This window comes from Melopsittacus undulatus, chromosome 5 (genome assembly GCF_012275295.1).
Source record: "Melopsittacus undulatus isolate bMelUnd1 chromosome 5, bMelUnd1.mat.Z, whole genome shotgun sequence".
In the NCBI taxonomy this organism is placed as follows: Eukaryota; Metazoa; Chordata; class Aves; order Psittaciformes; family Psittaculidae; genus Melopsittacus; species Melopsittacus undulatus.
This window is the reverse complement of record NC_047531.1, coordinates 41,292,782-41,318,978: the sequence shown is the minus strand read 5'-3', so window position 1 is coordinate 41,318,978 and position 26,197 is coordinate 41,292,782. Positions and strand designations below refer to the sequence as shown.

The following is a 26,197-nucleotide window of genomic DNA, read 5'->3' as shown; positions in this document are numbered from 1 at the left end:
CCCAGACTCCAAGATCTCCCCTACATCCCTCTCATAAGGCCATGCAGGATAAGAACACAGCACACAGACTGCAAGCCCAGTGTAATGTGCCTGCTTGTTCTTCACATGGGCTCCGGGTCAGTTTTGCAGGCTGTTCCATCTTGCTGCTATTGATACCCCAAACACATGCTGCTATGTGTTGAGTTTCCAGGGCTCATGGCGCTGTGCCTGCTCCCTTCCATTCCCTCAGATTTCACTGAAGTTGATAGTCTGGTTGCATAAATCTTACTTCTATAGAAATCCAGAGTGATTTGGGGAAGGAGTGGTGAGAAGCTGTTGCTGTTGCCATGTTGCAAAATCCTTTATAGCAAAGAGTTAGATTTTTTTTTTCATTTGGTTGTTTTTTGTTCAGGAAGTGCAAAGGCAGAGAGGCCACCAGGATAACTAGAATTGAGCACTGAATGACTTAGGGTTATCACTGGCTGTATTCCTTTTAGAGCCTGAAAAGGAAGCTCAGCTAACTTTCTTCATGTTCATCCCTTTGTCTGACTCTTGTAACAGCTTTGAGTGTGCACCTGTATGTACTGACATGCTGAAATACGATTTCTAAACATCTCAGGAGACCTGATCCTATTAGCAACAGAAGAATTGTTCTTTTTCTTTTTTTTTTTTATTCTATAAGAACTCTGCCATGGGTTTTTATTTTGGACTGTAGTGAGTTGTTTTTCCTCTGAGGCAATATGAGTTTAACATAGAATATGCTTACTTGCTGTGGGAAGAAGCTGTTGTCAACCTGCATGGCTGCCCAGGCTAGCTCTGAAAAGAAAAATCATGTCAGGGCTTGAAAATCTGTTTGATTTTGTAAGAATGAAAGACATGTACAGCACTTTAAAGGTATGTGCATGGCATTCTTTAACTTGATAGTCAAAATTAATTGTGTTTTATAGTCACGTGAATACTGGAAACTTGAAAGTTAAAAAGATTTCAGTTCTTTCAAAAGTCCCCTCCAAACAGCTCTTCAGCATTATTAGCACCCAAGGAACAAACCCATGTTTGTTTGTTTTCTTCATATTTTATCTTCTTTATAGTATAACAGTAAAAGATGCAACAAAACGCTGCAGAGGAAATGTTTTCATATATGCTTATGCTTGCCATTTGAAGAGCTTATGACAAGGATGTTAGAGACAATGTGAATAATAATCCTTTAAAATCCCAAGGAAAATAACACACTATGTATGTCTGTTACAGAATGAAACATCTGGGTGGGCTCAGCCCAATGACAAGACTGTAACAGTTAAAGGCTCTAACAATAAAGCAGTCATTTGGGGATGTGGCCAGATGTAGCACCATTTTGCTTGGTAAATTGCTATTTTCCATTAAAAGTGGTTGTTTACTCAGTATTTTAATGAAAAGTTTCATTAATCAGACCAATAAACATTGTTCATATGTTCTTTTAGCACTTAAGGGAACAAGAGCTACTAAAGTCAGACTCCTGTCCAATGTTTTATTCACTGTTATTACAGTAGCATCTGAGATGCCTTCGATTATGGTTTGAGTGAGCAAAAGGATTTTTTCTTCCTTCTTCTTCTCTTACCCTTTATTCTCCCTCCCTTGTTCTCTAATAATTGGTTTTGTGCCAAGTTTCATGGACTCTTCCTCACTGGGGCTCTAAAAAGGAAGCAGTATTGTAGGAAAGCTGTATTGAGGGAGATTCTGCCATCTCTCTAAGCAATCTATTCCAGTGTTTAATTCTTCTCCCACCAAAGGTGGGTTTTTTTTTTTTCCCTTATATTCAGAACAAATTTTCCCTTGAGGAACTTATTTCTATTGCTTTTCCTGTCAACACGCATCCTTGTAAACAAAGTGCCACCATCATCTGTAACTGCCTTTTAGTTATTGGAAGACATTGATTAGCTTTCTGGAAAATGAGTCTTTTAGCTGTTAGGCAGGACATCTGTCCTGACTGTAGTGTCTTCCTAAATCCCTAATATTAACATTTTATGAATTGAAAGTTTTATTTCAAAATAGCATGTGCCATCTCTTGGGGGTATCTTCATTTGGAATTCTGTCCCTAAGCATGTATCTTTTCTCTTCTATAATAGAAGTCAATGGTTTAAGATTTCCTAGTATTGAGAAATGTGCATCAATAATGTACTTTGACTTTTCGTTTCAAAAGGTCCCTGGTTCCTTTAAAAATGTGGTTTACAGATTATGCGTAAGAACTACTGGTGACCAGTCTGTGACATCTGAGAGGGAATCTGGCTGACAGAACTTTGCAGCAGTAACCTAGTAGTGTACCATGTCAGGCCTTAAGTAGTCTGTGTTTTTTTTAACTACTTGAAAATGCAGGACACTGTTTCGAAATCTGTTCTGGATTCTTTGGTTCTTCAGTACTTGTTCTTTATATTAAAATAAAAATAACTGGACCTTAAATATGAAGGATGTTTAAAAAGTATGAAGATAGTTCTGTGGTAGACATTTTGAAGGCTCTGGTGCCTGAGAACAATTTGTTAGGGAACAATTCATAGGAAGGAGTTCATTCCTCCCCCCTTCCCACCTACAGCTTGAAAATGATGTAGTCTTTCAGACTCAGAGATCATCGGTATATGAGAGAGGCTGTATAAACATAGCAGATCTATTAGGTAGGGACAAAACTGAGACACTTATATAAATGGACCTAAAAGTGCTACAGAATAGTAATAGGCAGTCTTTGGGAGGCACTAAACTGGAATAATCTTTGAAATGATCAAGACACTTTCTTAGTTTTTTTTTTTTTTTTTGAAGCATAATACATAAACCTGGCATCAAATTACAGGGCAGGGACAAAGCATCATTCTGTTTGGAAAAATACTGTGTGGAAAGAGAACCTGCACCTTCCAGTTCATCAGCTCTGTTTGCTTTGTACATTTAGAGATCCATAACTTCTGAGTCTGTTGATGAATCTTTTATTGCTTTTTGTTTCCTTCAAACCTGCAGAGTTCCAGTGGTACAGCTGTTGGGGAGTGAGGAGAGTTTTCTTCTTTATTTTCAGTCTCAGGCCAAACTGCTTGCAGTAGTTAAAATTTCTGAACCTCTGTTTTCAGTGTAAAGGGCAGAAGGCATTCAAGTTGATTTAAAAAAAGAAAACAGAGGCAACTGAGGTGACTTAATTTAGCAATCCTTGGAATGCAAGAAACATGGGATTTTAGAGTGTGGTTTATGCATCAGGCCTTGCTTGTAATAATCTTTAAAGCTCTGTATCTGAGTATAGCATTTCTTCAAAAGAGACAAACATACAGAGTCTTTTCATTATTGTATCTGCCAAATTATCTTGCTTCAGCTTGCAGTAGAAGGTAGTAACCCCATTACTATAACCATTTAATATAACACTTTCCATGCTGTTGGAATAGAAACACTCCTAGTGTTTGGAAGTACTATACAGAAGTGTCCTGTAATAAAATCAATGGCACAGAAGGAGGTGGGGGAGAAAATTTGGGTTTCAGATATGGAACAGGATGATGTGTTTATAAAACTCTTCTGAAAAGTGTCTGGGTGGCCTGAGAGAATTTTATGTTTCTTCCGGGCACATGCTTGGTGGAAGGGGGACTAGTGTGACAGAAGAAATTAGCATATTGGGAAAATATGCTCATAGAAGGAGAACCTGTAGGCTAGATGAAATCCAGAAAGCAAGGTGCCCAAACCTGTATGGATCTGAGATTAGAGGGTTGAAACAACAACAAAAGCAAGCACAACTTTACCACATAGGTTGTGTTATTGCAGATTTACTATTAACTTGTTCTTCTGGAAGGAAGAAGTCTGGAAAGCCATTTCAGTAAAATCAAGTTAGGTTTGAAATTACTCCAGATTTTAGGACATTTAGGAGCGAACAGAAGAAGATCATATGCGTATCATTGCTATGGGCATCAAATTTGACTCCTACAAGACATATTTGGACCAAAACTAGCACTGTCTACCCTTACTTGGTATTGCATTTTGGAAGCCTTTAGTTTGATTCATGTTGTTTAAAACCCCATCCTTTTATACACCATTTACTAAGTATTTATGGCCATGTATTTGATAGATTCTTCTGAGCCAATCTGCAAAGGATAGCACGAAGCATCATGTTGGTTGCTTCTGAAACAAAATGCCAGTATCCCAATTAATTTGTAAATGGAAAATATCTGCCTGTGATGAACAAAGTGCTGCTTCTAAAGGCCAGTTGATACTACATACTGTAACTACTGCATACTTATTACATGCTTAAGGAGATCAGAGCAGATTGAATGACACAAGTAGTTTTCCCCTCCAAAAACCACTTTTTTGTCTCTCTTGTCAGATACCACTATGAAGAATTTTTGCCAGGTTCTTAGTTTCTGGCTTCTGATCAAGAGTATCTTGGTTTTCTCATCTCCAAGAGACACTGATGGTATGAATAAACTTTTTCAAAACTCAAGTGAATGTGGGCTTGGCTTTTGGGAAAGAGTCAAACATGCTTGCATCCATTCTTTACACCCCATATTAGGCTCTGAATGCTTGGTATTGCTGCTAGCACGCGAGATTCTTACCAAGTGTAAATGAGTCCTCCTTAATGCAGATAAGGTCATAAAACTGTGTTTTGCTGTTATGCTTCTGCCTTTACAAAAACTTATTAATATACTGTAGAAAGTTAAGTAGCTTCCACTGTAAATGAGGTATTTGAACTGCTGCATGGATTTTTGTGGCTTGACAGACAGGGTCATGTCAAAATGTACTCTGATTCTTTTTCCTTTCTTACTTTGTAATTTTAAATCTCTCACACCCTTGTAATAGCAGCTGACACTGAACACAAAGCTTATGAATAGCAGCACCATTACATAAACCTGCTGGATTATAGTAAGAGATTTACCTTGGTTTCATTTTTACACACGTTCTTGTATCTCATGAAGAATAGATGAGAACCATTTAGCCTCATTCCTGTGAGATGAGCAAGGTGACTAACATATCTGCCTCCTCTTGGAATTTATGTCTGATTATGTTGTTGTTAGCAAAGCAAAAAGCATTAATTGCATGACTGTTAAGTTACAGGCACATCCTATTTTAAATGTTGAAATTAATCATGTCCCACATTGTTACTACACAGCATACAAGAAGTAAGGATAGATAAGCTTTATTGCAAGAGTAGATGCTCAGATAGGATTGTTTTTAGAAATCCAAAGAGCTTCAAGACAGGAAGGAGCCTGTAGACTTTTCTTTGGCTAGATGTGGGAGTTTGTTAGAAGCTGTAGAAGGAGTCCAGCCCAAACCAGCAGGATAAAATGTGGCTGTTATGCAGTGTATGATCAGAACTTGAGAAGTGCTGTTAATGGCATTGCAGGTAGGTTTGAGTTCTCTTGAATCATTCCAAAACTGTTTCTCATGAACTCAGGAATGTCTCCCTTGAAAGACAAAAGGAGGTATGTGTGGGAAATGGTTAGGCAATGTAGCTTGTTGCCACAATTGGTAGACCTTAGGGAGGGTCAGGAGTAGGCTGGGGACTGAATGGCTGTAGAGGCTAGATCCCACCCTTGTTGCCAGACATTTCTGCCTTGAGTCATGCTGGGGGCCCAGTGGAAGAAAACCTTGTGCTGTAGCTTGAACTCAACCTACTCTGCTGACATTGTTGTCAGCGGTAATGCTATTGACTCTGGGCAGGTACTTAATCCATTTGGCAGTTTGAATCTCCTTTATGAAAGCTGTTTATTTTTCACCCAGAGGTGGAATCTGGGATTAAGTTTTTCTTGGAAATGCTCCTGGTAAAGAGCCATTTGATAACTCTCGCTTCTCTGAGGTGTTGGCTCTCCAGTAAGACAATCAGGCTGCCTCTTTCAGTGATGTCTTCAGTTGGAGGCTGGGCTGGTGATGAGTTAATGAAGGAGGGAGCCAAAAAAAATGGTGTAAATTTGCTGTTCATTGTAGGCTTCTGGGTCTCTGCCAGCTCTGACAGAGTGGTTTTAAATGTCCTCATTCATGGAGTCACACCTGTTTATGCTCAAGTGCCAAAAAATGAATATTTTAGCAATGAAGGAATTCACTCAGTTGTGAAAGGAATGTGCCTAGAAGTGTTCTTTCATGACATAACTGAGCAGGTTTCAGAGATGTATGCTGCCGTTCAAAAATGGATGCTCACATCATTCTCTTGGTTCTTTCTTCTCATGGAGCCATTTTAAAGGGGTTTTTAAAAATGTATTTGCTTTTTTTTTAATTTTATGGGGTTTGTTGTTTTGGGTTTTTTATTTTTAAAGTTTATAGTTCTGCTAATGCATAGACACACCAGCTGTCAGTTAATTCAGAACAGCAGACTGCTGATGAAAAACAGCCTCTTTAGAGCAGAGGTCACAGAATATCCATCTGATTTCATTCAAGGGACTGACTGGCACACACTGGATATGGTTAGAAGAGCTCTTGCATTAATGAAGTCTTTCTGCATCATCTAAGAAGAAGGGATGCCATCTTGCATGATAGGCAAAAACCTTCTGCTGTTTGCTAGCTTTCTTTAATTTGTAGTCAATACGGAAGACATAAAAATCTAAATTGCCATTTAAAGTACAAGTGGAAGAGAAACACTGGGATCATGTACCTTACCTCTGCAAAATATAGGTGATAAATAAGAGCCCTTTGCCCTTCTTCACCCCTGCTCTCTTTTTTTAATTAGTTTGTAATTCTCAAAGTATTCTTTTGGATATCTGATTTGTGATACTTCATCCCATGGGACTATCAGGAATATGATATTGCTGCCTTCCTGACCGTGGTTGACAGCTTTCTACTCCCTTGATCTTTTGTTTTCTCTGTGTGTGCAGTAAAAAGCACTTCTCTGGATATTCTTCTTTTTGTGTATTGAGAGGGGACAGCAGTCAGTACTGCACATATATTTTCATAATTGATTGCTAAGGATTAGTTTGGCTTATGTTAGCCACTTTACAAGGAGTCTATGACTTGAAGATGGGCTTATTGATGATTTTACAGGTAACCAATGTTAACCTCATGCTACTGTAGTGAGGAAACTCCCTTTCCTTCTACAGGTACAAATTAAAACTACAAGGGTTTTCCTGTTAGGCTCTGAAATGTTGAACTTTTCAGAGACTATGTTTTGCATCTGAAATGGAAAAACAGAATAGGAACAAAGAAGAAAGGTCTGATGAATCTGAATGACTTCACTTTCATAAAGGTAAAGTATTGATAGAAACATCAGTTTGGGTACATTCTGTTCTCTTGCCCCTCATATTTTCTATTTTCTCCCACCTACTAGTGGGAGAAATGGTAAGGTAGTTCTTGGACTTTTAAAAAATGTCCAATATAGTTATTCTATTCTAAGCCAGCTATTGATGTTTTTTGCCTGTAGTCTATTGTGTGGGTTGACTTGATCTCCATATATACAATGCCAAGCACAATAAGTCTCTGACTTTTAGGACTTTTCAGATTTCTGGATTTTAGTTCTTAAGGTTGAAAGTATCATAGGATTTCTCTTTTTTATAAAGTTACATTTTTCTGTTGCTTTGGAAACTTAGCCATTCTTTCTGCTCAGTCTTAAAGCCCCTGAAGGACAAGTGGTATGAAGGTGTGATATAATCACAATTTCTTAGCTTTAGGCCCCACTTTGACCCTCATCTTCCATGTCTCTTGTGCATTAGCATATCATGTAATCATCAGCATCTGATTATAGTGGGTTAAGGTCCCTGATATAGTTTAGAACTAATTCCTTTATACAATTCGCAGGCAGAATCTCATTCTATCTGTAGTGTGTAATCCTAAATGAGAAGTCTTAGCCACACAGGCACTGCAAAAGATTTTTAATAGAAATCCCAGGAACTGAATGACTGCAGCATTGGGAAGTCTTATATAAAACAGGATCTTTTTTTCTTGATAATCCATTCAGTGAGGACCCGTTTTGGAAGGATAAATCGTTCTTATTGGTACATGTAAGTATAAACTAGTAAGAATTGAGGCTATTAGAAGAGATTTTACCTCTTTTTCTTTAACCTCTTTGCCTTGGAAGGGCAAGGAGCATTACTCATCAGAGGTTACTGTGACCTGTTATACTAGTGCCATTGTGTCAGAGGAAACAGATTAATTCATTCATTTTACAGTAACCGTTTCAAGAAAGATAACTCTTCCGTGAGAATTCAGGACTGGTTAAGGTGGGTATTGGGTTGAAGTGGCTAGACACTCAATTCCCATGTCTGTAAGAACAGATCCTTTCTCCATAGATCTCATGAGTGCTCCACCACATCTTTCCTGCATCTTGGAGTGCTTTCCCACTCCTGTCTCTCTGCCAGGCCCCTCTTTCTTCAGTTATGCCAATGCTAAGTGGAGTCCCAGAATGTGGAGCTCAGGCCCTAAGACCTATCTGAATGTCTCTTTTTTCCTTCCAACTTACATTATATGCACATTTACCTGACCCAGGTCCTTTTACATGGTGTCTGGAGGTGGGTTTCTTCTGCAGGTGGAACTGAGGGTCAGATGGTCCCCACTGGATGCTCTTGGGCCTACTACATGGTGAAGAGAGAAGGGCATGAGCTAGTCTCTCTCTTCTCTCACAAAACATTAGAAGAGTCAGATCTCAGGCACCAGCAGTAAGCCTGTTTCTTAATGAACCCATTCTCCCCCTCCATCATCTTATGTCCATCAAGTGCTCAAGCAAATGGTGATTTTCTCAAGGTATTATAAATGGCCATTATTCACAGTAGTAGGAAACTACTAATTTTTCTCTTTTCTGAACAACTGTGATTCTTTCTAGCATTTATAACAAGCAAGGTATTAAAATACACTTTAAATAACACAGGAAGCTATGATCAGTGACTGGGGACTCGAAAACTGAAGTTACAGTAGCTCTGTTGGTTTCTAATGGAAGACTTTTCCTGTTGGAAAGTGTATCAGAGGTAAAACATAGCTTGGGATATGTGGTTCTGAAAAACTCATCTACCATACAAAGTTGTCCATGAAACCTATCTTGTTTCTGTCCAGTCCCATGATGGGCGGAATGCTTTGGATTTACAAGATGCAAGCTGGAATTTGAAAGGCCCCAGCATGTGGGTTAGAAGAGCACCCAGATTTTTGTTTACAAATCCTGGAGCCCTGGGAACTCCAGGTATTTTCACTTGCTTGAGTGTAGGCTCTTTGTTGCAGAACCAGGAGCATGAAAGTCTGAGAACTCCATGGTTTCATCTCTTATGTGTTATTAATTTCAGTTCAATTTTTTTGGACATTCTTTTCCTTTTAAGCTATTCTAAAATCAGTTGCATGGATTTTTTTTTTTATCTGAATTTTCATCTGTATACAACTGTATGCCAGAGTTACAAGCTATTCCTTGTAACTCTTGTTCCATGTATCCTTCTCATGGCCTTCCAGGGTTTGGAGCAGTGACTGGAAAGATATAGTCACCGAGTTTATACTTAGCAGTCTGGGCTCTTTGTCTGATTAGTGTACCCCGAGGAAGGTTTGTATAATTGAATTCTTGGTTAATATCGTTCAAAAGAAAAGAATGAGTTTAAGAACCATGTCCCTTGAACACTTGATAGTGTATGCATTTGTTTGGCTCTCTGCAGGGCTCAGTATTGTTCTGAACTCATGTGGCAGGGTTACTAAAACTCATGATTTCTGAAAGCAATTAATTTGAGATGGCCTCACCTAGTATATAGCCAAGGCTATGTGAGGCACAGATTAGGTTTGCTTCTCTGCCAGCAATTTCATATTCATCCTCAGCACATGTCTTGGTCCTCAAGTTCCCATATTTAAAATGGTAACAGTAGCACTATCCTACATAATAGAAATTGCAGGGTAAAATATATAATAAGTTGTAAAATGGCTCGTATATTGTAGTGATTGGATTTTCTTTTTTCTTTTCTAAAAAACTCTTAGAGTTTCATATTTCATGTTCAGGAATCATAGGGGAACATAAAAAAGCCTAAGATATTTTTGCTCAGTGTTCAGTGTTTCTTCCTGTTCTTGCATGCTATAGTCCTTCTCCCTCTCACTGGATTAGCAAGATCATTTAAAGGGAATGTCTTGTAAAATGATTTGGAACATTTACAAGGGGAAAATAAGTATAATTTTTATATACTACTGAAATACATTTTATATCTGTATTATGTCCGTATAAATATGTGGCTATAAATATGTATATAAACTTGGTCACGTTTTGTTCTGTTTTGCAGCATGATTCCACAAGCCAGTTGTGCAAAGCCAGCTGAACAGGGAAACAAGGAGAGGGGTTCAGGAGCACTGTAGCTGGGCATAACTGGCACTGAAGTTCTGCTGAGATAAAACTAAGGGCTAAGAAAAATATTAACTATTTTGTGACCTCCAATAAAAAGTTAAGTTGTTGGCTCTGTATTTTGAGGGCTGTGGTGTACTGTTCCCAGAAGGGAACCAAGGAAAATTAGTTTTGGTAGGACATCCAGCCTATATGTTTGGGCCTTATTACTAATACCCTACCTTTCAATTTTTCTGCTACACCCATTGTGACATCCATTTTCATACCTAGTATCTTAAAGTGGCCTAAATTCTTGCCCTTAATACTTGACTGAGCCTTTCAGATGCGATGGACTGGTGTTCGTTGCCTTGTCCCAGGCATTTGTGTGTGGGACTGAAATTATTTTCTTGATGTGGATACATCTTTCAGATGCAAAATTCTGTGATTCAGGAATCAAAGATTAATGAAGTACAGAGTGAGCTTTTGAATGTTTTTCATACCCTAATTACTTAACAGCTGAGATGTGTAGTGAAGCAAAATGCTTTTGTTCTTGTGCTGATTACACTGTCAAGTGGGACCACTGTAAGGTGCTTATGAATGGCCTTGTAACATCATGTACCACTGAAGTCTTGGATAAGAGGCAGGGTTAAGTGCAATGGCTAGTCACAGTACAGCTGGATGAACTGGATACAGCTTATTCACTGCCTATTATTTTCAGCATATAAGCAGTCCTGTGTGATTTATTAACTGAGCTATATAAATACTGAGTTAGAGTTCCAGCGGGAGGAAATGACATCTAATCTGTAAAAGTTGCTCCGTGGCCGCAAATTCAAGTGGCGGAAGGTTACCAAAGCTTGTAAAGTCTCCCTGGTGGCAACAACATAGCTGTAAGAGGGTCATATGTTTCCTTTGTACACAGTGAGAGGGGATGCTGATATGGAGTCGTGTTTGCCCTGCTTCTTAATGCTAAGGCTCGTATTTTGAAGCTGGCTGTTGGCTTCAGGCTCCAGCTTGTGTCTGATTGGTTGTTCTGAAGTATAAACTATGATGTAGACCAGTCATGGAGAACTATTAATGAGGATACATTACAGGCAATGGCAAAGAAAACTAATCTTTTGTAGTATGTGAAGGCAAAAATAGGAAGCTGGAAAAAATCTCAATAAGGTCTGATAATGAACACTTGAAAAATAAAGCTTGGAAGGACAAGGGACAGTTGTGTTGCCTTTTTTCCTTTTTTTTTCTTTTTTTTTTAACCACCTATAGACATATTTACACTATTTACAAACTCTGACTGAATTTGTGGAGACTTTTTGTTTATTGCAAAATACTATATACAAGGGGGAATGGGTTTAAACTTAAACAGGGGATGTTTAGGCTAGATATAAGGAAGGACTTCTTTATTGTGAGGGTGGTGAGGCACTGGAATGGGTTGCCCAGGGAAGCTGTGAATGCTCCATCCCTGGCAGTGTTCAAGGGCAGGTTGGACAGAGCCTTGAGTGACATGATTTAGTATGAGGTGTCCCTGCCTGTAGCAGGGAGGTTGGAACTGGATGATCTGAAGGTCCTTTCCAGCCCTAAATATTCTATAATTCTACTTCAGGTTTTTATCCTTGATAAGGCAGATTAATTATTATTGTCATGAAACTTCATGAGGGAAATTAAGGCAGATATTTGTATTGCAGTAGTTTTCACAAGCACACAGCTTTTCTTTTTTTTTTTTTTTTTTCGTTTGCTGTAGCTATTCTCCATTGGGAAACTTTATGGCAAACCCATTGGTACAACAGGAAAAAATGCTTTCAAATGCTTGAACATTCTTATAATTATTTGTCAGAGAGCTCAATTTTGTGTGATTAAGTAAAAACCACTGAAAGTATCTAACTACAGTGCAGGGTTGCAGTGGCACAGCTTTACTCTGACAGTAAGTGAATTGCAAACAGAAGAGTTTTTTCAGACTTCTAAAACTGTATGTGGGTATTTGCCTTGTGTTTGAATACCCTGCATGCTCCAGTGTCCGAGCTTGGTACCTGGCTGTGGCCTGCAAGTCTCTTCCAAGTTTCTTTACGAGAAAGCTAGTTCTTGATGACTTCTTACATTGAAGTTTGTGCACTGTAGATTTGTACAGAAATGCCCCACTCTACTTTATTCACTTCTAATTTCTCTTTTTTTTTTACTTTGTGTGTGGCCTTTATGACTGCTGTCATACACACTGCTGAGTGGTCGTCTTGCAGTTACCTTTCTGATGGACGCATTTGATGCAGGCGGTTCTGAAATTACTTTTGAAAAGCAAAGTGAACAAACACTGCTGGTACAGACTTGAGCCTGCCTGTTGTTAATATATTATTCTAGAGTAGAAGAGAAGAGAGAAAGATACAGCATGTACAAACATCAGGTATTTCATGGCAGGAAGGGCTTTATGATGAAGAAATCTTTTCTCAGGATAAAAACCTGTCAAGAAAGGTACAGCACTGATTTAAAGTATTGATTCTAATGTTGTTACATAAAAATTACAGAATTTTAAGGGGCTTTTGGACATAGATACCTAAGATTAAATAAATCTTATATTATCTTTTCTCAAAGATACCTGATAATTAACAGTGCATTATAATGTGCATGTGAAAGCGTCAGTTGAAAATTGTGCGTAAGTTTTGCTTTTCCTGATTTTCTTTCATAGTGGTCTTCTAATATGTTTTTTTAATCTACAAAAAGAAAAGAATAACCTGCATTTTGAATCTGCTGTATCCCTTTGCACCATCAGTGCGCAACTTTTATGCTTATGACAAAATGATAAATTTGGAAGCACCAGGCGTGACTTGAAGTATTTCTTTTCCTTCCCTCTAGGCACTCACACATATATACCAGGTACATGTGGAAAGTTGTGCCTTCTCCGTTTCAGCGTCCTAGCAAGCATGTTGTGCTACTATCTGGAAAAGAAATGTCATGTTTGCGTCAGTGTTTCTAATGCACAGACTACCTGTGATGTAAAATGGCTTATTGCCATACATGAGAAAAACCTCTGACATGCTAGTTACATAGAATGTGAATAGCTGCAGGTTCAGATATCCTTATATTTCAAAAGTTTTAAGAATTGATCCATGACCCCATAAGAGATAGCAGCTCTGCTTTTCTGGTTGTGGTTAATTATTTCAGAGTTGATGGTGTCACATTAGATGCGTGTATAACTGAGACATGTGCCTTTTTCAGTGTATCCTGGGTGCTAATCTATTGCAGTTCCTTGTCCCATAGCATTTGTTTAAGCCAGAAAAAAAAATGTAAGTCACTGTTAATTTAATGAACCAGGGAGAGGTTAGCACCTGCCTATCTAATCCACACTTTTCCAGTATTTTATTGGATTAAAGGAGTATCAGTACCTCACAGTCCTTGCTCATGAACAGCTAAACAGTACTTGACATTTAAAGAGATTTTCTGTTGTGCACTTGTATAGTCAAGAGTAATTCTAATCCTATTAAAGATATTATGTCATGGAGGCGTGCCCCGCGAGAGAAGGCTGCTGCTAACTGGCCCAATGGAAAGCAAAGGGGAGGGGCAAGCAGGAGGGTGGATTTATTACTCGATACTTAGGTCAGGGATTTCTGTGGGAAATGCCCAGTGGTTGCAGTTGCTGATGATTTCACGGCAACAGCACTGAAACACAGAGTGCTGTCTGATAGCTGGTTACTGAATGAGATACTGCAAATGGGTGGAAGGAAAAAAGACAGCATGTGAGAGAGAGAGAGTCAGACACAGAGAGGGAAGCTGAGAGCAAGGAAAGTGCTCTGGCTGGAGGAGTCTCCCAGGTGTACTGCAGAAGCTTTTTGGAAATGGATGCAAGGACCATCTGCTGCCTATAGATTAGAGGGCTGTAGATTAAGAGTGGAAAGAGCTTATGGCTCTTTTGAATAAAAATCAAAGTTCTGCATAACTGATTCATCAAGATAAATAATGAGTATGCTTTTGCATGGGATATTAATGTATAAATCCATGCTACAGATAGACAGAGTGCAGACTACTTCGCTATAAAAAATAAAGCCAGCAACGATGCAGTGAATAAATTCTGCAGTGATTATCTGATTTATGTATGAAGAAAAAGAAGCAAAACACAGAGAGCTGTTATCATACTATGGCATTTGCAAGGCACTGCATTTAATGCTGAGAGATGCTATACATTAAATCTGACAACTGTGAAAAGAGAGATCATGGAGAAGTCAAGTAGTGAGGATTCTTCAATTCACCGGAGTCCATCTTTGGATAGCAAAGACTCAGATTTTGCTAAACCTTCTACCTCAGGGAGGCAGTTTGGTCGAGGTTTTACTGCTGGAGCTTTCTATGGTACAACTGGATCACGTACACAGAGCCACACTGGGCTCGGAACTGGGACCGGCGTTGGGACTGGCGTAAAAAGTGACAAATACAGTGCACCCAAAGGCAGCAAATACGTGGTCTTTTACCTGGATCTATCCTTTGTTTTCCTTTTAGAATTTAAGAAGTGCAACATGGCAAGAGGCTGCCTGTGTTGTTTGAAATACATGATGTTCCTTTTCAATTTAATATTTTGGGTGAGTACTGCCTTTTCAGTTCCCTTAATTTGTTAGTGTGTCCTGTACTGCTGCATTATGTGTACGGTGCATCTTTGAAGCAGTACTGTAACTCCCCCCTCCACTCCGTTTCTCTCGTACCTGCTTTGAATATTTTTAGTGTTAAACTTGTGTCTGTTAGGAAAATGTACATGTTTTCTGTGTATTCATTACTATCTGGTTACTGTAGTTTGCCTACTAATTCCTCAAACTTGCTGTTATAAAATGTATTTTGAACTAGATTATCTAAGCAAGGGCAGAATTGCTCCCGTTTAAGGAAGAGCACAATTACTGTAGCATTAAGATCCTGCAGTGGCAGGAGTTTTGCATTCTGTTGTAATACATTGTGTTGCATTAAGCTGCAGCTTAATTGAAAATCTGAGTGCATTCTCATTGTCATAATAAATCTTATTTGTTTTTTGTAAACTTCATTTGACAAACTGCTTTTGCATTTGGAGAAAGTTCTGTGACATTTCTCCAGTTAAAAAAAACAAAACAAAAAAATCCCCCCCCCCCAAAAAAAAAAAAACAAACCAAATAAAACATGTAAGCACCTATGTTCAAAACTCTAAAAATACCAGCATAAATGTGAGATGAATGGAATGGTGAATTAGTCTGAATTCAGTTTCAGCTGCAGTTGTCCACATTGGTGTGTGAAGTTAGAGACTTGCACTTGCTTGTGAGGGATCGAAATTGATTTTCCCCCATCAGCCAAAAGGTATGAGGAGTTGTAACAATGCCTCAGCAAGCAAGTTAAAAGCATAATGGCTACTTTGAGCAAAGTATTGTCATGTATATGGGAGGGAGGAGAAGTTAAGTCACCTGGCAGCTGAGCATCCTTGAGTGAATAATATTGTTGAGGAAATCGCAGGCTAATTGAAACACTGATTATGAATATGGCTCAATATGAAATTGTTTGTTTAGTTTGAAATCGAAGATCAGTGCTTTCCTGATGGCTGTGGAGCTTGGGCATTTGAACAAAATCAGTCATGGTCATGATCCAGAAATACGCAGTAAGCTTCATATATAAATTAAAATGCCATCCATGGATTTATTTTGGAAAAAGGGGCATTAACAGTCTAGTTCAGATGTCTACCTCTGATGCAGAGAGATCATTGTTCAAATTAGGAGTCTTGCTAGCAGCTTCTTTGTTTATCTTGACCCACTTACTGAAATAACCTTTAAGAGCATGAGTTAATGGGAGATTTGGTACTCATGCAAGAGCAAGTTTTTTCAGTAATAGACTTAAATGCTATAATCACTGAACTTGCAGGTGTCTTACTTAAATAGGAAAGTAGAAATATCACTGAAGAATATCTGATTGAAGCTCATTTGTGATTTTTTTTCTTTCTTCTTGTTTTTTGCTGTGCCAGAAAGTTGCCTTAACTGTTTATAGAAGAACTCACTTTGAACACACTGGATTTGTGTCAAATTGGTGCATTACTTTGACATTTTGGAAGTATTTTTTCATATGCTGTGTGTTGTGATTAGGTTTGGAACAGCTTTTATCTGATTACTCATGTCCTCTGTGATCAGTCATTAAGTATCTCTTACCCTTCACTTCCTTAGTGACAATGTCTTTCTTTGCTTTTATCTCCCTCCCAATCAGCAATTTTCTTGACTGTGCATCAGACCTTCAGAGTCTGGTTTTCTGTTCCTTGAACTTGCAAAAATACTTCAGACGTCTTCTGTGTGCTCATCTCTGTCTGCTCGGCTCCCACTGGACTTTACACAAGCACATTGCTTCTTAGGTTAAAACTAGCCTACCATCTGGAACAGTTCTTTAGTGCCCAGTGCTTCTTGAACTCTTACCTCTTAAGCCACTTTGCACCTTCCACACCATGTCTTTTGTTGTGAGGCTCATATGACTTTTCTTTCCATTATTAACCTTTGTCACCACATCTCTAATATTCTAAAAACACTTTTTATATGAACCAGGCCATACAGAATGAAAATGATACTCTGAAATGGTGAATCTGAGAGATTACAGTAAAATTCTAAATGCGAGATGTCAGGTACTTTTCAAAGTAGTTTTCAACAGAAATTTGATGCACCAGGCATGTTTAAATTGTTCAGAAATTCCCCTTTCTTCGCTTTGGCTGGCTTATACTCAGTTTTGTAAGCCAGTCTTGATGTTCCCGTGCATTCTGACAAGGGACTGTAGTCTTGCTAAATTCTTACTACTTTTTTTTTAAACAAGGCTATTTTATTTTCTTGAGCTATTCAAATGAATAACATTATCACCTCTTTTTACTCATGGAAACTCAAGATAGAATGAAGCACACTTACGGGCAGGTGTTTTGTAGTTTGCTGCCTCTGGCTTCGTAACTGTAATCTACATTAGTTCTGCTACGGTTGAACTAGAAACACATTTTAGATGTTTGGCTCTGTCTGTGCTCCTTGCTGACACTGTGCACTTGCTGTATCTCTCACTCCTGCCCTGACGTCTTCTGCTAGCCCTGCCCTTGGTTCCACATGCAGCTCTTGCCTGTGCCCTCTACTCCTACTCTGTCCTGAACACTCCCTGCTATTTCAGTCCTGTATTTCTTCTTAACCAGTTTTTCCCATTCTCAGGTTTGCCTCTTCTCATTGCTTTCTTCTGATTTTTTGGTGAAGAAACTCATGTCCAAAACCACAAACTTGTGGCCTGCTCTTGAGCAGTAACATCTTTTGTAATGCGAAGTGATCTATTTTTAAGAGAGAAGGCTCTTTTTAAGCATGAAATTTTCTGAAACTGGAATTCAAAGCAGAATGGGACTCCTGCTCTTCAAGAGGCAAAAGGAGACCATTGGCACACTGTTACCTTCTGACAAAGGCAAGAAGCATTTTGTTTTGTTTTACACTAGAACTGGTTTAGGCAACTGGAAACAGAGGTGACAAAACTGTGTTTCAAGGAGTCTTCAAATAGGTGCCAGTCTAGCAGCTGTACAGCTGCAATAGGCAATCTGGTTGACCAACTTGCTTTCCACAAAGCTACATTGTTCTAAGCCTGCAGTATGGTTGTTCTGCCATAATAAAACGGTGTTTCTGAGATGCTTCTTCTGAAAATAAAGACAGGTGGTATCTTTGGCATCCCAGAAAGCTGGGCATTATTGTATTGAACAATTCTTGGCCCAAAGAAAGATGCTCTTCTATAGAAAATGATTAATCGTTTTCCATTATTTGCTTCTTGATGCAGAGAAAAAGGCTGGGACCTAATCTGTCCCTCATGAGGCAGTGAGCCCCATGCTTTCAGCCTGGTAGCCAGCTTATATATATTTAAAGTCCAATTACATATGTATCTGATATATTATACATATTATTTTAATATGGAATATATAAATCTTAATTTATATGTATACACACGTATACACACATGTATGTTTGAAGGTGATGGAGAAGTGCAGTGGTTAGTAGATTCTCTCTGTTGTTATGTAGCAAACATATGACTGCTATGATAAAGAGGTGGTGCATTGTTTCTGCCCAGCAAGAATTCAGCTTCTGTGAATTAGGTTAATGATGACAAAATACAGGTTTGAAAATTAGTAGCATGTATATTAGTTATTGTGGAAGGATTGCATATGAGTTCTGCAAAGCAACTTGATCTAAGCAGGGCCCAGCGGTAGTTGAAATAGAAGGTGTTTCTCCAGCATATCACTAAGAGCATCAGGTATTTCTCTGTGGCCCTCTGATCCTTAGTTGTTCTTGGCCATCTGGCATTGCTTTCTTTTAGAGATTAGGAAAGTCTGAGCTGAGGGTTAAGGAAGCTTATAGTATTTGATTGTATGGCTAGGATGATGAATTACACTGAATTCATCCTAAGTGCATAATATGTTTTGCAAAGAACTAGGTAGCTATCAATGTTTGTTGATTTAGTTTACCTTCAAGAATATTTATGTGCAAACATATGGAGATTGCAAAGTAGCTAATGTAGCTCTGCAGAAGAAATAAAACACTAATTTTTGCCTCTACAGATAGCAGGTGAATTCTTATGAAAGAAAAGGATCAAAATAATTATTGTCACAAACTGTATCAGAAAATCTTACTGGCTATAAAATGGAAATTTTATAAAATATAAATTTTTAAAAGAAATTTCACTCATGAAATGAGAATTTCGTAGGGTCGTAAAAGGGAACTTTTCAAGTGACAGGATTAAATTATTAAAACTTGAGTAGAGAATTTTACAAGTAGATGGTGGTCATGGTTAAATTTAACTAAGGTTAATGAATTGACATACAGTGGAGCATTCATAATACACATCTTGTTAGATTTTGGCATTGTTTAACTTTAATATAAAATGCATTGTGTTAAGGGGAATATATGGCAAGATTATTAAACCTCTCATCTTCTGTATTTCAGGCTTTCGTTATCTTAGGTCAAGAAGATGCTTAATGTGGTTTATTTGTTAAATTGTTTATATTTGAAATACTACCGTAAAAATCTGATACAAATAATCTGTATTTATTAATGGTATGATTAGAAGCAGACATTTTTATTTATCTAAGTTAAATGAAGTCAAATTTACAAATTCAGGTATTTAATCTTCAGTTCCAAAGTAAATTTTGTAATAGATCGGGAGTACTTTACTTTCACTGCAACATAAGGCTATAAGGGAAAAAGATGGGCTGGAAACCTGCTAGTCCAGAAGTAGCAGCAGAAAGTCAAATCTAGCAATTTTTTTTACTGATAATCTTTTATTAAAATAATGGATAAACTTTGTTGCTCCTGAAGAAGATTTTTCTGCAATAACAGTTTGTCTAATTTAATCTTTAGTTGGAGTAATCAATATTTTTTTCTGTAAATTAAAAACAATGTTGTGTGTTTAGCAGAGAGCATAAAGGCAGTTTTACAGTAGCTGTGGAGGTCACCTCTTAGTAAAGACTCGATCAGACTAAAAGAAAGACAGCATATCCATTCTCTAGGTCTGGCTGCTGTAAAGCAGTTAGAATTTTAGAATGTGTTATATAAGATAAGCTATATTTATTTATCCCAAACTGGAACATATACTATAGTGCATTGTTTAGATTGAAGTACAAAGTTTTAATGCTTAAGTGAACCTGTTGGACAGACAATGAAATGTTGTGAAGAGGCTTTGTCCCTGTGAATAACTGAAGGTTAATCTCTGAGATTTAAGAGGGGTGGACAGTTTGTTCCTGAAATGAGGACAAAATTGCTAAGTATGGACAGCTTAGAACAGGAAACACATTCCAATTCTCTTTTTTATTGTCCTCGCCCTGGCTGCATTATCTGATATTTCCCATTTTTTGACAGAAACCTTAATGACTGGGAGAGACAGTGAGTGACCATGGGATGTGATCTCTTGACATAATAGCAATATTTGCTTCTGTTGTATTTTGACTCTAATGACATAAACCAGCAGTGAGGTCAAAGTTGTGATACAGTCCTGCAAAAGTAAGACCATTCAAACCAAACCAACCAACAAACAAAACACCAACCAACCAACAACCCCATGCAACTAACCCACCTTTTAGCATGTCAAGTGTTTTGTCTGGGAGTAAGGAAAGGTAATATTTAGTTCAAAGAGAGTGATATCCTAATGAATATGATGTAAATAAAGTTCATTTTAAAACCTGTGTGATGACATTACAGAATATTCAAACATTACTTGAGGCCTGAGACTAGTTTTACTTTAAAACAGCAAGGTTTGCTTCAGAGCTGAGTTAGACTGGTTAATCCAGGTGGTGAGGGTCACATAACTAGTTTTAAGGTCTAAGACGTTTCAACTTGATATGGAAGACATCCGATATGGCATTTTTCACAGCATTCCTCTCACTAACTGCTCTTTGCTGACACTGTATTATATTCTATGCAGTTTGTGGGGGAGGGGAGATGTTGCATTTTTTTTAATATTATTTTTAATTTTTATTATTTTTGCTTTCCTTCAGTGTGTGTTTTTACTCTGGCTGTAGGTAGGTGTGAAAGCCATTTGTTTGTGTTATTTTGGATAAATAATGAGTTGATTAATGACTCAAAAAGCAGGTATGTTTTATTCATCTGTTGTCATGTAGCCTGCTGGACGTAGTTTAATTATTTGTAAATGAAGAGGTATATAGTAATTGAATGTGAGAAGTGGAATAAGAATTCCAAATTGGAAAACACAAATTACTTCTCTCCAGCAGTCCCTGCCCCTCCATATTCCTAGAGTTAAATGTTTTTTTAAGCATACAGCTCAGGTTCTATTCCTTGTATCTTTCAGTTGTGTTACCTGAGGCAACTTTCTTCAGCCTTCTGTGTCTCAGACCCCCTCACTTTTAAAAACAATGCTGATACCAACTTTTATAAAGTGATGGCTGTAATTATGGAGTACAATTATTGTTAACTTTGAATAAGCTTTATAACAGTAATGTTTCTTACTTACCTATGGCCTCTTAGACCCGTGCAGAACATTTCATTAAGCTGCTTGACTGTGCCTTGGTTGGCATGCAGCCTTTTTGTCTGTTCCTCCTACCTTCCAGGTAAGTTAAGTCTGCAAGAAGCTGATCCAAAGGGATATAATCTTCCCCATATGAGTAGAGGATGAGCTTGTAAGTCCATTATGTGGCTGTCCAAGGAGGTATTTAATTTTCTTATTTAAATGCTGCTGACATAGAACAGGACCTGGGTAGAAAAGATGTGAGGATACTAGTCAAAATGTGGAAGATACAGCTCACTTCATTTTTGCTGTGCAGAAAATAAGAATGTTCCTCCCAGGTTGCCGCAGATAAGATGGCATACTATACTTAGTAGCTCCTTTGTGTTTATCCCGTATAATTTGTAAAGTTACCTAACCTTTTGGCAAGTCATGGAAACTGTGAATGAAAGGCGGAATTCTGCTATATATCTTGTGATTTGCTTTAAATATCTTGCAGAAATAAGTAAACCACATCTTTCAAACAAAGTAAAGGAACCTAGTATGGCTGTAGGTGTGTTATTAAAGTGTGAATATTTATTGAAATTGTTGGGGACTTGTCACAAAAAAGATGATTTTAATACCACTTTACAGAAATTACTGTGGGCACTGAATTCAGAACATTTTCACAACTTTCTGAAATTTTAGTTTTAAATCAGCTCACATCTCCATTCAGTGCTGTCCCTTACTGTTTAGGAATAACTTAAGTTGCTGACTTTATTCGGCAGAGATAACTGGACATCCAAGTGTTTAGAAATTTGGCTGGGATGATCATTCTTCTTTTGTCTTGCTTTTCTTGAGCTGGGCCAAAGATTACGTGGCTGTCCAAACCTTTTTCATTTAACTACTCCATTCAGTGGAGCAGGATTGTGAATATTCTTGGGACCTGCTGCCAGTTTGAATTTCAGCTTGTCTGCAGCTTATCTTCAGTAATGTCTCTCAAAACTTGGCACCATGGCCAATAGCTTTATCACTGCCCAGGTAATGCAGGCAGGGCAAGGTTTTCACAGGGTTACAATACATCCAGACAATGTTTGTTGTTGTCCTTAAGGTATAACCAAGTCCCTACAATCTTAGCAACTAATTGGAACCCATCTTTTAAGTGTTTAGTGTCACAATTAACATGCTGGCTCTTTTGTATCTCACCCAGAGCCCCTGTGCTGTGTGGGAACACATAGCTGCTGGTTATCTCTTGTATACCTTGGAAGGGGGTACAAGCTGAAGCACAGAATGACTAGCCTGCCATTTCTTTTATTTCTTCCTTTCCTTGTATTTGCTGTGTTTTTGTTGATAAATGGAGTAAATGAGAATTAACTCTTCAGAGTCAAAAGAATCAGTAATGTTTGCAAATACCACTTCTGTTTTAGTGGGAAAGAAATTCTGTACCCATGGATACTTCCTGAATCTACTTGGTCCTCTTTGCAAGCTGCATTTGGTATTCCTGTCCTTTTTCCTGTCTTCTAACTCTCTTGAATAAAAACCCTTGTCCTGCTTATAACCAGTGTGTCAGGGGTACATAGTTTTGAAAATACATTAAACTAGTGTCTGTATATCTTTATTTCTTTATTATAACCGTGGCAAGTCATGAGGCATTAGAGACTGAATTTGCATTTTCTTTTATTTTTTGTGGAATTCCCCATAATTTTGTTTTATGTGCATTCTGGTTCAATATCTACTGCTGTAGGTACAAATTATAGGTCTGCAGTAGGAAATGATCACATTACTGTTGATTCTTAAAAGTGTATGACACGTGTTAAGAGTTGCTCCAAGGAATTAAAACCAGTAGAAATTTGTATGCTAATAGTTTGTTTCTTGCAGATTATTGATTTTAAGGAGTTGTGACTGATGAGGTTTGGGGGCTTTTTTGTTACTAAAATAAGTAGGTTTTAATGGCTTTTAATTATTTTTTTTTCCATGGTGAAGAAGATGAAGCAAGACAGTCGTGATCTGTGAATGAAGATAAGATTATGAACAGATGACTATAAGCTGTAGGGATTCATCAGCTTAACGAATTACCAGTCATTAGCAGAGATGCATTAGTTGCTGTGTACATGTTTCTGCCATGCTGCACATGTGATGCAAAGCATGTTAACTTAAACCAAGCAGTTTACTCTGCAAATAATGTGTATGATGATTAACAGTAGAAGCAATTAACTTGAACGAGTTCTGTCGCATACAATCACCACTGTATAATGCAATAGACAATCACTGAGTCTGAAATGATGCGAAAATGAAACAGAGGGAAAAGAATCGGCACTGTGTTATTCAATCAAATTTTCTCGCTTAGTTTGCTGTCATGGAAAACAGGATGTTACTAGAAAGGCTACTTCTGAATAAGAGGTTTGTTCTTTCAGATTTCTTGATTCATGTGTTAAGCACACTTTTCTTTAAATGATGCTTCTGAATACTTAATAGCTCTGTCACTGCTGAGTAGCATGGCTTCTTCACAAGGCTCATTTCTTTCTCTGTATTGTCTTGGAGAATCTCCAACCAGTTCTGATCTTAAGCAGGGAAGAGATCTGTCTTTCAGTGGATTGTAATTAAAAATATATAAACATTTCATTTGTCTCATTTCATAGTAGTTTGAAACTAAATTGGTGGTTAAGAGTCTTACTTTCCTATACTTCTGTGTCCTGTTCTGTTGTGCACCTGACCTACTACTTTCTTCTGCAGTGTCCCCTTGATGGAAAGACAGTTAAATATGAAGTGGGGGGGGGGGGGAGAGATTAATAAACTTCATGTTCTCAATTGCTGTTTCCTTAGAGTTGTGATTGCCCTGTCATCTCTCTTTTTCACTGCTCTAAGGAATTGACATTACATCTGTGGCCAGAATTCCAGAGTGCCTTAGGAACACTTAATATATTTATCCTCTGATACCTTGTAAGTATGGGATGTGCATTTATTCTCCTAATACAGGTGGGAAGCTGAGCCACCAAAACAAATAGAATGTCTGCAGTGGAGCACAGGATAGAGAGCTGAGAACTACTGGAGATCAGAACTAGGAAGTTCAGTTCAGTGTAGTTCAGCAGGTAGGCTTGTGTTGAGTTTGCCTTCCATTGCCCATGAGCCCAGAAACCTGATCATCTGTTTTGAGCTTGGGTGTCTTTGCAGCTGTCTTCCCTGCACTTTCATTTCCAGATTAGCTTGAGTAGAGACAGTTTAAATCTGACTATATCCGTGGTGTAGATATGTCCTACTAAGGGACTTGTACAAAGTTAAACTGAAATTGAATCTGGATCTCTAAAGTGTCTTAAGCAACAGACCATCTGTTATGTGCTATGCTTTGTGACAGGACTTGATGTAGGCAAGCCGCCTATAAACTCAACATACTTGTGCAAGCATGGTCCACGGAGACAAAGCTCCTTCCAGATTTAGGATCTGTAGATCACCCTTTTATTTGGCTGTGTACTCCAGAGGTTTAGTATGTCACTGACTTCCAGAAGCACCTAGAAGATTTTAAGTTTTCTCATGACATATGACATAAATCCTAAACCTCCCCCACAGTTGCAAAGTGTCACTAAGAAAACTGAAGTTCTCTTCTTGAGACTCTCATGACAGTCAAGATGAACAGTTTACGATGGGATGGTTTTTTGTTTTGTTTTGTTTGTTTGTTTTAAATGACACCAGGCCAGCTAATAAAATAATTCTGTGAATGATAAATAAATAAACCAATGTTATATTTAACACTTACAGAAGGTAGAGAGAAGAAGAGAAAAAACTTCCTGTTGCATGTCTGTCAGTAGCAAATTCTCTTACTTTCCATACTCCCCAAGCCATATGTTTGTCTTCTACTGTCAGATAATGTCTAATGACTTTTTTAGCATGTGGAATGTAAAAAGACCTCTCTGGTGGGATCTTTTTTTCCACTGTCAGCATCTGGGAGGATGATTGGTTTATGTCTTTCAGTGCAAGACTGGTTTCATGTCTCATGGGATGTACTTAAAAATGCAGATAGGTAGTGTTTTCTTTGATCCTGTTTTGTTATTTTTGTGTGTTCAGGGTTTTTCTTAGGTGTTACTGAAGTGCTTATCAAAGTGACCTGTGGAGGTGGCTACAACGTATCACCTTAGTGAGATAGAGCTATCTGTTACTTTGACAGGTTGGAATCCCATTTTCTTGGGAATTTTAACACTTTCTGTAGGTAGAAATGGAAGCTGGCCCTATTGTTAGGTTTTCTCCTTGTTTTGTTTGCTGGCCTGTTCTTCCATTTACAACTTTATTGAAATACATCATTCTTGTGATTTATGATTTATTAGTGGTAAGGTTTCTATCTATCATTCTGTTGTGAGCATTTAAATTGATGATCCAAATAAACTGTAGTGGGGTTACAAGTTAAGATAGTTAAGACTGCTGTGTTTGACTTCTACTTGTTTGATTCATGAGGCTCAAGTGTAAAATTGAGTGTAATGGATCAGACCAAAAGTTACTGTATCCTGATTTTGAAAGTAGATGATCAAGAATGCTTAATAGACACTAAAGAAATGGAAAAAAATCATGGAACTCCTTTGAGTTGTTTATCCTGTGGCCTTCCAAAATTCTCGGGCTGTATGTTCACTTGTTTAATTATGTATTCTGTGAAAGGGCACTTCCTTTTAAGCTTGCTGCTTGTTAATTACAATGGATGCTGACAGATATTCTGAAAAACAGTGATCTCTCCCCCTTTCTGCTTGTCGTTATTGTTGTTTACAGGGATTTTTGTGTGTTTTGTGGTTTGTTTGGGTTGATTTTTTTTGTTTGTTTGGGTTTAAAAATTTATTTTAAATTGAATAGGGCAGAAAAATCAGATATATTCTAATTTAAAATGAGGTTAGTGCAAAAGTAGTATTAAGCAGTGCTTAGCATAGCCTATGTTTAGATCATAGAACCATAGAAAAATTCTAGTTTGATAAAAGCCTTTAGAAAACATCTGGTCCAACCTTCTGTTCAAAGCAAGGCCTTAGATTGTATTACCCAAGGCACTGTCAAGCTCAACCTTGAGTATTTATAGCAAGAGAGATTCCACAATTTCTCTTGGTAATCTATTCTAATGTTTAATTGTTCTCAACTTATTCTATTTATATTCATTTTTTCTTA

General features: G+C 37.9%; 1 protein-coding gene across 3 annotated transcripts in view; it reads left to right on the top strand.

Annotated features, from left to right (window-relative positions):
- Window positions 1-26,197, top strand: part of TSPAN9 (tetraspanin 9) — a 170,316-nt gene that overhangs the window by 55,917 nt on the left and 88,202 nt on the right. For 2 of the 3 annotated variants that reach the window (XM_031050089.2, XM_031050088.2), the window contains exon 3: window positions 14,639-14,718. In XM_031050089.2, coding sequence (XP_030905949.1) covers window positions 14,656-14,718 — 63 coding nt within the window. In that variant the 5' untranslated portion in view covers window positions 14,639-14,655. Of the gene's footprint in view, window positions 1-14,358; window positions 14,719-26,197 lie in introns of those variants that run through there. The other variant, XM_005150231.4, reaches the window with a different exon arrangement.